This window comes from Danio rerio, chromosome 11 (assembly GCF_049306965.1).
Source record: "Danio rerio strain Tuebingen ecotype United States chromosome 11, GRCz12tu, whole genome shotgun sequence".
NCBI lineage: Eukaryota > Metazoa > Chordata > Actinopteri > Cypriniformes > Danionidae > Danio > Danio rerio.
In genome coordinates, this window is record NC_133186.1 from 12,481,164 (window position 1) to 12,494,276 (window position 13,113).

The 13,113-nt window shown below is 33.8% G+C and overlaps 2 protein-coding genes across 6 annotated transcripts in view; one reads left to right on the forward strand and one right to left on the reverse strand.

Moving 5' to 3' along the window:
• Nucleotides 1–241: 241 nt before the first annotated feature.
• gpr179 (G protein-coupled receptor 179) overlaps nucleotides 242–13,113 on the forward strand; it is a 98,503-nt gene continuing 85,631 nt past the window's right edge. For all 4 annotated transcript variants that reach the window (XM_073916479.1, XM_073916478.1, XM_073916480.1 and 1 more), the window contains exons 1-2: nucleotides 242–307; nucleotides 3,767–3,894. The gene's annotated coding sequence lies outside the window, so the exon portion shown is untranslated. The remainder of the gene's footprint in view (nucleotides 308–3,766; nucleotides 3,895–13,113) is intronic.
• The window catches only part of socs7 (suppressor of cytokine signaling 7), a 42,005-nt gene continuing 32,074 nt past the window's right edge, over nucleotides 3,183–13,113 (reverse strand). Inside the window, 5 exon segments of one of the 2 annotated variants that reach the window (NM_001287077.1) lie at nucleotides 3,183–3,714; nucleotides 3,808–3,952; nucleotides 8,687–8,822; nucleotides 10,678–10,806; nucleotides 12,833–13,001. In NM_001287077.1, the coding sequence (NP_001274006.1) occupies nucleotides 3,832–3,952; nucleotides 8,687–8,822; nucleotides 10,678–10,806; nucleotides 12,833–13,001 (555 nt within the window). In that variant the 3' untranslated portion in view covers nucleotides 3,183–3,714; nucleotides 3,808–3,831. 2 annotated transcript variants of the gene reach the window in all.

The window sequence follows — 13,113 nt, forward strand, 5'->3', positions numbered from 1 at the left end:
AATGAAAAGACGTCGTTTTTCTATGACAGTTGAAGGATATATGTTTGACCAATGGGTTGTCGAGTTTTTAGTAGAGAGGCGGGGGTTGTGAGGCTATCAAAATAATGAGGCGAACCAATGATACGCAGGTATGAATTTAACTGACTTTTCGTTTAGCCAGTCAGAAACGTAGAAAGGATATCAATCAAAAGTAATTGACAACAATCGCTATTAATCAACCTTCGCAAATTGTGTCGGTTTTGCCTTGCATTATGAACGCAGGTGGCCGGGCTACTGTGTCTTCTGAAAAGAGTTACAGAACCTAAAGGTGATGGACAAACACCAACATGTTTTAATTCTCCAAAATGAAATTGTTCTGTCTGTAAATGGAGACTTTTGTTTGTAATTGCAATATTAACTTTAGCCGGTACTAGTGTTTAGGCGTTCTTAACTCGTTTACTGTCTGTAACGTTAATGAGAATACAGTTGTGTGTGCTGCTGTCCCATGAAAATGTTTAGGATAACGTTAACCCCTCGGTAAATGTGTGATATTACCAATATATAGTGATTTGAGCAACAAGTTATAGTCATACGAAAAATTAATAAATAAACAAAAGACAATTCAAAAAGTCATGGAAACTATATTTACCTTCGATCGACCCACTAGCCTCAATCAAGTTTGGGTTTTGGCCGTTTGTAAGAAAAAGTTAGGGCACCGCTTGTTTTGGATAGCCCTTAGGTAAAGTAAAATGTGTGACATTACCGATATATAGTGATGCTAGCAACAAGAAATGCAGTTATATAAATTATTGGTGTTATTACAAAAGTATTACTAAAGAAACGCGTTATTTCAGATTCCTGGAATGATTGGATGTGTCCAACAAATAAAAGTATCCAAGTGACTAAAGAATGGGAAAAAAAAAAAAAACCAGCAATTCAAAAAGCAAGAAGTACTTTCTCTATTCATTTGCCAATAGAGATTTACAGAAACTGCTGTTATTTGGTTTGTTTGTAATCTATATCTCTTTTTGGCATAACATAACATTGGTGCCATCTTTTCAGACACTGTAATATTAATTTTTAGATACGAAAATGTATTTAATCCAGATGTTTTAAGAAATCGATATTTGGCAGAATGACCTCAATATTCAATCACAACAAACATTGAAAACATTTGTTATTCTTACTAATTGTATTTTCGGGAAAAGTAAAAATTCTATAAATGGCCATTTTTATACAAAAATTTAAAGAAATGTTATCTTGATGTTTACATAATGAATAGATTAGATATACTCAAAGTGGGGCTCGTGGCCAATTGTAACCTTTGATTTGGCAATCATCCTAACTTACTGGATAGTGAGAATGATGGAGAGGGTTGGGGTGAATGCCTTAAACAGACTGTCATTTCTAATTTGACGTAACATTTTTTGTTAGAGCAAAGTCCCATTCATCGCTGCTTGCAGCTTTACTTTGTTAGTTTTATTGCTGAGCTACAAATAAAGCAAACTAAAATTAAATGACTAAATCTTGTAAAAGAATCTTTGAATTTTTAAAAATGTAAATACTGTCATTTAACAGATAGAGGGCTATGCAGAAGATATTGGCGAGCAAGTTAAGCCAAAAACAAGTGTAATTCTGTTAGAAATGGGATTTTGCTTTTACTGTAATAAGTTCATTATAAAATGTAAAAAATGTATATATATATATATATATATATATATATATATATATATATATATATATATATATATATATATATATAAAATCACCATGATTGGATGTGTTAAAAAAAATAAAAGTGTCCAAGTAACTGGATGAATAAACTATTCAAAATGCAAATTGAGAGGTGTTCACTTTTTTCAGGCTGATTCCAGAAGTATTTTTTCCATTCATTTGTAAATCCAATAGAGATTTACAGAAACTATTGTTGTAATTTGGGTTGTTTTTAATTTAAATATCTTTTTTCGGCATAAAATAACAATGCTGACATCTTTTCAGACATGTTAATATCAATTATCAGGTACAAAAATTAATTTAATCCCTATGTTTTAAGACATTGATATTTGGCAAAATAAGCTTGATTTTTCAAACTACAACAAACTTTCTTACCTCTGTTATTCTTACCAAATGTCCTTTTGAGAAAAATGAAAATGCTATAAAATGGCCATATTTGTATACAAAATTTAGAAGAAATGTGACACTTTACAATATGTATTTACTAACATGAGTTAATTATGAACAATACTTGTCCCGGATTTATTATTCATAGTTCAACGTTTACTAATGAATTTTTAAAATCCATATTTATGCTTGTTACCATTAGTTAATGCACTGTGAGTTAACGTGACCTAACAATGAACAACTGAATATTCATCAACAAATACTGTAATAAATGTATTGTTAATGTTTTTTTCATGTTATTCAATGCATTAACTAATACAACCTTATTGTGAAGGGTTACCAGTGAGTATAAAAATTGTGCTCAAACCCATGACATGACCTTTTTTTTTTGTTAAACCCCTTGTGAGCTGTATAGACCATTTCAATGTGGTCATGTCATTGGCCCATAAACATTTTCTGCTTATCAAACTATTTCATAACTTCAACTAGAGATGATTCAATCATAACTTAATGTTAAAACGACTAGCATAACATTATTTATCTATATGTTTTGGATTCTCGGAAGCTACAGAAATAATAATTCGTTGGGGAATTTGAAATATGTGGGAGCCATTGGTTTTGTTCACATCCCTCAACATGGTCTATGCTGCATAATCTTGTCCAGGACAAGAGATCTTTTAACCTTAATGTGCTTTTTTCGTGGTAAAACAAGGTTATAATAATTATTATAATTAAGATTGCCTGTAAAATCATCAAGCAATCACTTTATTAAAAACATGTTTGACAGACTTTGCTGCAACTGTGCTTAATATATTTTTCTCTTCTGTAATATAGTTTTTCTTATATTTTTCTCAAAGTTCATGTAGCAGACAGGTTAAACAAAGTCATATTCAATCAAACCTTACAACAGGCCTGTCTTTAAATGTTTATCGGGTAGTGTTAAAAATCACTTTCCTCTATGGATCAAATGAATGGAGTTTTTTTTTCATCTCTAAAACCTTTTCTTTTAGAAAAACTGGATCCATCCAATGTAGATATCAGCGCGAATAATGACCAAAATTATATATAGCGTGGAATAAGTAATCAAATATACCAGCACTTATTTTCAAGTTTACTTTGTCTTTTACTCAAAATACAGTTCATGTGGCCTGATCAGACTGAAGTTACAATCAGGGAAAGAACAAATAAAGGGGTCACACACTCCACCCAGGGCAAGGGGGCCTGATGAGGAAAGAAAGAAGAACCAAACAGAGACGGATTCACAAACTGGCCAGTTTTTAAAAACTCCAGCGTAATATAACCTACAGATGAAGGCGTTTGCTAGTACCCCAAGTCAAATGTCCTCAGTCCGTATCTTATTTAATTTAATATTTGAAGTCCACTTTTAGCAGTCTTTCGAGTCCTTTGTCGATCAAGTCAAAGTCTCTGAATTTGATTTGCCTGCTCAACATAGACAGTATTCCAGCACTCCTCTGATCTCCCTCTGTCCGATATTGGTCAAAGAGGAGATGCCAGTCGGCTGATGTTCATTGGCGTCTGCTGGAAGACTGGCAGGGAGCTGTGCACCAGGAAGTGTCCATGCGCTGTTCCATCCAATATCCACACATAGAAATTCTGCAAAACAATCCATTTGTGTTTTGTTAATCGTTTTTTTTTTTGTCTGCAGGACATTGAGTAACGTGGAACTTCATAGCTGAAGGCGCTTACAGTGAAACGGACCGATCCGGCTGGCTATGTTTCAGACTCTGCTTCCTGTTCCACTCCTGCTGCCTGGCGCATGCCTTTGATTGACAGGTACATCTCTTCCTCTGGATCATAGTAATAGAACTTCCTCAAGTAGACAATGAGCGGTCTGAAACAAAATAATATGAGTTATTCTTTATTGACACTTTAGCTATATTTCCATACACCTATTTTTTGCACACTTTGAATATGCACATTAAAAACGGTTGATGGAATCACTACTGTAGATGTGCATCAGTTTTTAAAATACGCATAAAAAACGAATGTGCATAACTGAGTAGTTTGCTTTTTGTAATGATAGAACAGCATATACTGACAGGAAGTGAAATTGGAAATAGCTGGGGATGGGATTTGGAAAAAGTCAGGACTTGAACCCACAACATACCTGCGTTATATGCCAACTTGCATACATTTTTTGGTCCAGGTCTCAAATGAGCACCTGGAGATCTTGCTTGGCACAGCCACGCCATATAAACTCCCATTTAAATGAAATGTTGGAATATGCTATATATTGCACTTTTATATCTATTTTGTATATAAACATGAACTTGTATTTTATATATGTGATATGCATATACTGTCACATTTTAGTTATCTATATGCAGGATCAGTTGGTGCTTTCACATTTGGCTTGATTGCCTGGTTCGCACCAGAGTTCGATTGACGCCCACCAACCACTAACACACTCAAGTTTGAACTGTAGACTTTAAAAATGTACGTTTTACATAGTCTGTTTATCATGAATGTAAAAGTTCAAATGAACAAGATGACTTGTTTTTTAGCTGATGTTGTGCAAAATAGATAAACTTTCTCTCAGTTTAAAACACGTCAGTGATGCGTGCCAGACAAATTAGTGATTAAACGCCTAAATTCACTGTTTGTACTTTGTTTCTTTTTTCTCTGAATACAAAAGAATATATTTTGAAGAATGCTATGTGGCCCATCAAAAAAAAGTACTATGAAAGTCAATGAGTGCCAGCTACCAGCATTTTTTAAAATATCTTATATTTGTGTTCAACAGAAGAATGAAACTTAAATAGGTTTTGAACGAGTGAAGGGTAAATAAATGAAGACAGATTTTTTGGGTGAACAATCGCCTAATAGCAGCTCACTTCCATGATTTGGTGCGATATGAACCGTCCCAGAATTTGCATGATCTGCACACCAGGGGTCTCATGTATTAATGCAAATACAAACAAAAAATTAGTGTACGCCAGATTTCAGGCTCACTTTGGATTTACTAACGATGAAATGAACGTCAGAATGTGGGTTGGTCCACGCCAACTTCATGTCTGGCGTATGTACACACATTTCTTGTGTGTGTTTGTTATATTTCCATTGGCGACTCCTAGAGGCACTTGTGTTAAATTGCACACTACAAAGTGTCTTTGAACCGTGTAATGGCAGCTGTATGGGACAGGTTCATCCGCATGTCTAGCAGGTATATAAGGTTTCCATACTGTTGTAAACTTCTAAGGGCCCAAAAAACCAGGGAGAATCTTTCGGTTGTCTTCAAAGCAGAATCCTTTTTAATAAGAAGAACTCAGCGTGGCTGTGGCGTCATCGAAAGCAAACTCTAAACTGCACAGCAAAACACTATACATTTATACATTTTACAGCATGTAGGTGGGGTCAGATGCAAATGAAGTGTTGTGGTCAGCGGGGTAAACTGCTTTTTCAGGCCTGGTCTCATCATGTTATAGTGACAGAAACCGCCTAACCAGTTGACCGAAAAGAGAAAAACAGGTGTGCTGTGAAACTAACACTTTGCATTACTGTCGATAATAAATTTATCCTTCTACAGTTCCCCCTTTGAGAGTTATCAAAAAACTCTCACAATATATAAATTTATACACAAAAAAAAGTTCATTCTTGTAACATATTATGGTTACAGGCTCATAGTACTTGCTCTGTTTTTACTGTCTATATTTACAAACGACATGTTGACACAGAAACAAACATGCCGCTAAAGTCCATGGATTTCTTATAGATAATATTCTGTTCTGGTTGGAACTTTCATTTCTTCGTCATGGGCGTGGGTCAAATGTTGAGTAAAACATTTCATACTGTGGATGCATAGATAGTACAACAGTAGGAAAAGCAATTGAAGAATAGCTATTTCCTTGATCCACAGCCAGAGTTTACCTAACAGGTTTTCAAATCAAGCAGTTGACCAGCCAAATATTAAAGCGCAATTTGCAGAGGTCGCCGTTTTTCCCAATGTAATCAGAGTGATCTACTGCACGCACATTGCTAAAAAGGCACTATCTGAAGACGAATTTGTATAGGTGAATCAGAAACATTTCCGTTTAATAAATGTGCAAATAATATATGCTGCACAGACTTTTTGATAATTCCTACTTGTCTTCCTTGTGATGAAGAGTAGCCAAAATCTGATATGTAGCAGGGGGAAAAAAGAAGAACGTCTTCATCAGACGCTGAAATCAAACCGAGTTCATGTTTGAACGTGTCAACAGATGTTGCCATGCGTTTTACAAGCTACGCCACTCATGCTGTTAAAGATACTACAAAATTTTAAAATTTTACTTTTTGATAATTCCTACTTGTCTTCCTTGTGATGAAGAGTAGCCAAAATCTGATATGTAGCAGGGGGAAAAAAGAAGAACGTCTTCATCAGACGCTGAATTCAAACCGAGTTCATGTTTGAACGTGTCAACAGATGTTGCCATGCGTTTTACAAGCTACGCCACTCATGCTGTTAAAGATACTACAAAATTTTACACCTTTACATCGCAATGTTTCTTTTTTTAAATCCACTCAGTGCGATGTTTAATCCCAACTGTGTTAACCGCATCAGCTAAACTCTCCCACTCTATTTTTTTTCTTTTGTTATTAATTCCGGAGGACAAACTTGCAAATAACACAGTTTTTCTCCGGTCTACCTCTGAAAGCAGCACCTCCAAATCACATTCTGTTCAAAGTTTCTCTTTTTGCTTGCTTTTGGCATTGCTTTTTCGTTGGGTTTTGCCTAAGTATAGTAATTAGCATATTCATACGGGGGAGGAGGCAGGGTGGGGTTTTGTGCACGTGCGCTCAGTTTTATGTGCACTGCACATGCAGTGTTTCATACATCTGAATTTTTTACTGCGTACGCACATTTACAGCTTTGTGCGTACGCAATGTTTTAGTAAGATTTCAACGAAAGTCTTCGAACATGAGGCCCCAGAACACCCCTTTCAGACGGATTCAGTTACAGTTCGTGGGTGTGACCTCAACTCTGTCTATACACACAAAGACCAGCTTTATTTTGCAGTCTTCCTCCAAACTACAAGAATGGTAAAGTTGCATGAGCTATGTCCTGTGCCGTTCATTTGAATCGCATCTAAATGAATTAAATCTGGTACAAAAAAGCACTTCTAATACCCTATCTGGTCTGCATTCTTTATTTTAATCGTGCATGAGCACCTGCACAATAGTTATGTACATCCCTGTATATAAAACGTATCTTTTCTATATTCTGGATTATTATATACATATATAATTATATAAGTTCTTTGGTCTTGTAACACTAGCAATCCCTTTTATATTTTCTACTTTTAAAATGTCTCCATTTTAAGTTTAGCAATGAGTTGGAAGCTTTTTGAAGTATTTCAATTTGAGCTATTATTTGAGTAGCATTACTATATATATATATATATATATATATATATATATATATATATATATATATATATATATATATATATATATATATATATATATATATATATATATATATATATACACAAATTTACACATACAATCTCTCTCTCTCTCTCTCTCTCTCTCTGTGAATTCACGTATATTTTACATACAGTACTGTCACAAAAATGAACATGGTTTTTAAAAAAATTGTAACAGCTATGTACATATTACACATACATATATGGAGATTATAAAAATAAATATTCTGATTCGACAATTTTGACATTAAAGACTTGAATTAAACATGTGGATTTGATAAATTTTAGTTGCATAAAACTTGATGTTAAGATGGTTACTAGCAGGATCTCTCAAATCTTTTTACAAGACCATATAAAAGGCTTACCTTGTTCTGCTGATATCAGCTCTAATATTTTTTTAAATTAGTCAGCTCTAATTAGTTTAGTTAACTAATGTTGAATATTGACTCCCTGGCAAGATTTTTAATCTATTTAAACCAGGAGTGTCCAAACTCAGACCTGGAGGGCTGGTGTTCTGCTGAGTGTAGTTCCAACGTGCCTCAACACACCTGCCAGGAAGTTTCTAGTATATCCAGTAAGAGCTTGGTTAGCTGGTTTAGGTATGTTTGATTAGGGTTGGAGGCTTGGAGCTAAACTCTCAAGGACACCGGCCCTCCAGGACCAAGTTTGGACACCCCTGATTTAAAAAGGTGACAGTGGGAAAGTAAGAAAACCAAGACTGTCAGGAATTTTTGTTATTTTGTATTATTTACTACCATGTATTGTCTTGTGAAATACCAATAAATAAAAAATAATGTTAAAAAAAATTAAAGAGATGCTGATCTTTTAACCAATTTCTCCATTAAACAAATATTACAGTTTTCAACCATAACAAGAAATGTATTATGAACAGCAAATCATCATATTAGAAGGATTTCTTAAGGTTTAAATTCAGCTTTAGCAAGGATAAATTGTATTTTAAAATATATTACAAATGAAAACTGTTAATTTAAATCGAACTGATATTTCACTATATTGCAGTTTTAATACATTTTTGCTAAATTGTATCTTCAGTGAGAATTAAAAATGACTGAAAATAATATACACACACCAAACTTTTGAATGCTAGTGTATGATGAATCTAAATCAGCCAATTAATGTGAAGTGTGAGTGAGTCATACTTGGGCAGAGGCAGCTCCTGGATGTGGTCTATGCGGACGAGCTGTCGGATGCAGAAACGGCACAGATGCTGGAGGGATTTTACATTGCTGAAGCGTGAGACTGGATAAAGCAGCTGTACAGGGGTGGGGGGCAACCCTGAAACAGACACACATACACCATTTCAGTTCTGACCTTTCATTTCTTATATTTGGTCTTTACAAATAAAATAAACTCTACCACTTCTGTGCATAGTCCAGCCACAAGCACTTAAGTATAACCAACAGTTGTTATTATACTGTGTACTAAAATTGTTAAGGCATTTTCACATCAGATATTTACCTAAAAAATAAAATAAAGCAATGAAGAGAAAAACTCTGAAGTGATTCGGTTTGAGAAATCAATCCAAGCCAACGGACCAACAATCAAAGGGTATCATTATTCATTACAGAAAATGTCACATAAAGTGCAGCAGTGTCTTATACGTGCATGAGCACATTACAGATGATAACCAAAAGGCTTCCTCATTAAATGTTGTGTAAATGCTCTTTTATATCCATTGTAGTAATGATAGCTTAAAAATGCCTTGATTCCTGGCTTATATATACAGTATATAGCTATGAAAAAAATTATGAGAACTTTTGATTAATAGGTTTGTGTTTTAATTAAAATGTTAATTTTGGTTTTATTTTATAAAATACTGGCAACATATATTCCTTACAATATTACGTAGAGCATTTATTTGCAGAAAATTTCAAAAGGTCAGCATAAAACATTTAATGTTTTCTGACATTAAATAAGACATCATGATTAAGACATTTAACATATACTGTAAATATATTGTAAATGTACACTTCATGTATGTATATATTATATATATTGTCATTTTCTTTTTTCATTTTGTCATTTGTGTTTTATTAGATTTTTTTTTATTTAAAAACTTAGAAGAATATCACTTAGAACATTTATTTAACAGAAAATCTCAATTGCCAGTACAAAACACAATTTTCTGACATCAAATAATGAGAATACAGCCCTAGTTATAGACAGCTAAGTTATACTGTAAATGTTCATCTATTTTTGCAACAAGTCAGGTCTGATAAAGAGCATAATGTACATATTGTTATTTTCTTCAAGTAAATTCAAGATATTTTTTGACACAAAATCAGTTGTATAATAATAAAACCTAAACTAACAGTCTACTCAGAAGAACGCATGCTTATTAAAGGTAAAATCCAAAAAATGAATAGTAACTTTGGCTTTTAATTTTTTCCAAAGCTGTACATGTAAATGCTAAAATGTATCAGCCCCAGCAGGAATGATGGCTAAATACATGCACAACGGCTACAGATAAAGAACCTGCCAGTCCATCTTGTAGGATGACACAGAGAGAGGAACATAAACAGGTGCATAATGGCCAATAAGAGGGCAGTGTACTCACATGTTGCTTGAATAAAAACATGTTGTTGCACTTTGAAAAGTTGCGATGTGAAAGCAAATTCAATCAAGAAGAAAATGCTAAAATGTAGCAATTTAAGTCCTAATTTTTAGAAACGGGTCTGAAAATGCCCTGAATGAAGATACTATTAATTGAAATGAAACATCGCTTGAAACATTGCCTTGGCTGTACTTAATAAAAAATAAATTTAAGCAAAAACTTATTACATGACAAAAAGTGCACATCAAAATACAACAAATGAAAACTAAATATAAAAGAGAATTCAAAATGTTATATGCTAGTTCATAAATCAACCTAAAACAACAGTGGACTAAACACAAAAATTGCCCCCTGCTCCTTTCAGCAAACACTCAAATTACTGTTTGTTCAAACTACTTTTTAAAATTGAGTTGAAACTACACGATTCTTGAGTTTTACATTTTTGAGTAACTAGGTTACTTGATATCCTATTTTTGCATTCCATGCACTTTTCCTTTTCCTTTTGATTCAACAATAGTAGTTGAGAAACTTGTCTGCCAGTGTCCTATCAGATAAGCAGTATGTCTGTATTCATACCAGGTACACGTGAACGTAGGAAGTAGAGGAATTTCCCATTTTTTGAGTGCATAATGGCTCGCTCGATGAACTCCACCACAGAATGACAGCGATCCTCAAACTTAGGGTGGCACCATAAACTGAAGGTTCCTGAAAGGTTAAAGACCGGGAAAAGAAATGTAGTGAATAAATGGATCACTTGGAGACTTTTATATCGATTTTTTAATTATTACTTTTTTCTACATTGTTCAAATAGTTTTTTTTGCAAATGATATTGTTATAATATAAATTATATAATTACATATAATTTATTTAATTAATATATCATATATGCATTAATATTTCCACACCAACCCGGGGAGAACATGCAAACTTCATATATATATAATAATATAATATATATATATATACCGTATCAAAATATTTTAATGGATAAACTTAAATAATAGATAAAAATGACAGTAAGAAAAATTTGTTTTCTTACTCAAGACAACAACTAAGAAAAAAACCATTTGGTCAATCTTTACAGCCATTTATTTGCTTAAAATGGTAAAAGGCTGTAATTTTTTAATGTTTTTTATGTAAAAAATAATTTATTGACAAAAAAGAAACCAAAAATATGAATAAGACCACCAATAATATCTGCAGTTAGTCAGCCTAAAATGTATTCGACATGTTAACACTTGCTGTTTAATTATTTTTTCTTCTATTAATTGATTTTATTCTTTTATTTTTTTATCCTTTTTAAACAGGTTTTGCTTTTTTCAGAAATAGTTAAAAATAGGAGTATGAAAAGTTTTAATGACTCATTTTGATTCTCCAATCTGACTTTTAAGAATGTCTTTGCACATTGAAGTCAGAAATTTCCATATCCGCTTTTCGTATTTGTTAGAAACCTTGCACATTGAGTTTGGTGCGTATTTATGAGTCCGTTGCAAATACTTTTATTAAAGCGCAATCAAAACGAAATTTTCATGCAGAGATGCTTAAGAAAGAGGAAATATTGTGTCCATTGAATTAAACTGACCCTGAACAGAGACTAGCAGTATGTCAAATCTATGGACACACATACTGTACACATTGTGGGAAAGTTATGAGGCATGTGGAAGGCTACAGTAGTCTTTATATTACACACTTTGTTAGTCATAAAGTGCAATGTGCTTCGAGACGAAGTGGATTCATTTTTGTCAGGTGCCATTCTAGCTTTTGCCTGTTGTTTCTATGGCAGCTCTGAATGAAGAAAAAATGTAACCCAATCTGAATTTAGTCATGGCTGAATGTTTTGGAGCCATTGTGTATATATGATTGACAATCTGAGGTTGTGTGCAAAAATTCAGAATAAAGTTTGGATTATTGTGCAATGAACTTAAAGGAACGCTCTTTTTGGAAACAGGCTCATTTTACGAGTAAATAATTGAGTTTTAAAATTTTTTTGATTCCACTCAGCCAATCTCCAGATTTGGCAGGAGCACTTTTACCTTAGCTTAGCACAAATCATTGAATTAGATTAGACCATTAGCATTCATTCATTCATTTTCCCTTGGCCTAGTCTCTATTTCAGAAATCGTGGAATGAACAGTAGAATGAACCGCCAACTATTTCAGCATATGTTTTTCATAGCTTCCAGCCACAACTCGGTACTGAAAACCATTAGCATCTTGCTTTAAAAATTTAATAATTTCAATAATTCAGTAATTTTGAGAGAGTATAGTTCCTAGCAACTTTTAGTTTTGTGTTGCACTTAGAACACACAATGTTACTACAGAGGAGTCCAAACTACAAATAGGAAAATTGTTGATATTTAATTTTATTGTGTGCTAATGTACTAATCCGATTTAATGATTTATGCTAAGCTAAGCTAGAAATGCTCCCACCACCCAGAACACAGCTGAATGGATAAAAAAATGGTGAAACTCAGCTATTTAAATCTAAATGACTTGTAAAATAAGCCTATTTCCCCCAAAACTAAAGTGTTTCCTTAACTGTCACTCAAGTGATGAAGCAATATGCTTGTTAGGCAGTGTAGTCAACGCTGACCAATCAAACTCCAAACCACATGAGGATGTGGTTTGTAAACAGGATTTTGTGTGCTTTTGACTGCACATTAAAGTCTGATAAGCCAAAAGAAAAAAAAAAACAGTATGCACTTTTTATGGCTACGTATATGCATGTTTACCTCTGTAGTGCTCCATACGCGTGTGGTGTGTGACTCCCTGTGAGCGAAAGCTGAGGCTGAGGATGTATCGTGGGTCTGAACTGTCCCGCACCAAAAACGAGCCATCAGGCTTCCCTCTCAGCTTCATTTCAGCATCCTCCCAGTTCATCGGCCCCCAATACCAGCCACACTGCAAACACACACAATGACCGATAAACCAACAGTGCTGAAAAAAACTGCTTCTAGAGAAAAGATGCAAAACCCACAACCACAGGAAGCCACAGTTATGTTGCACAATCAAA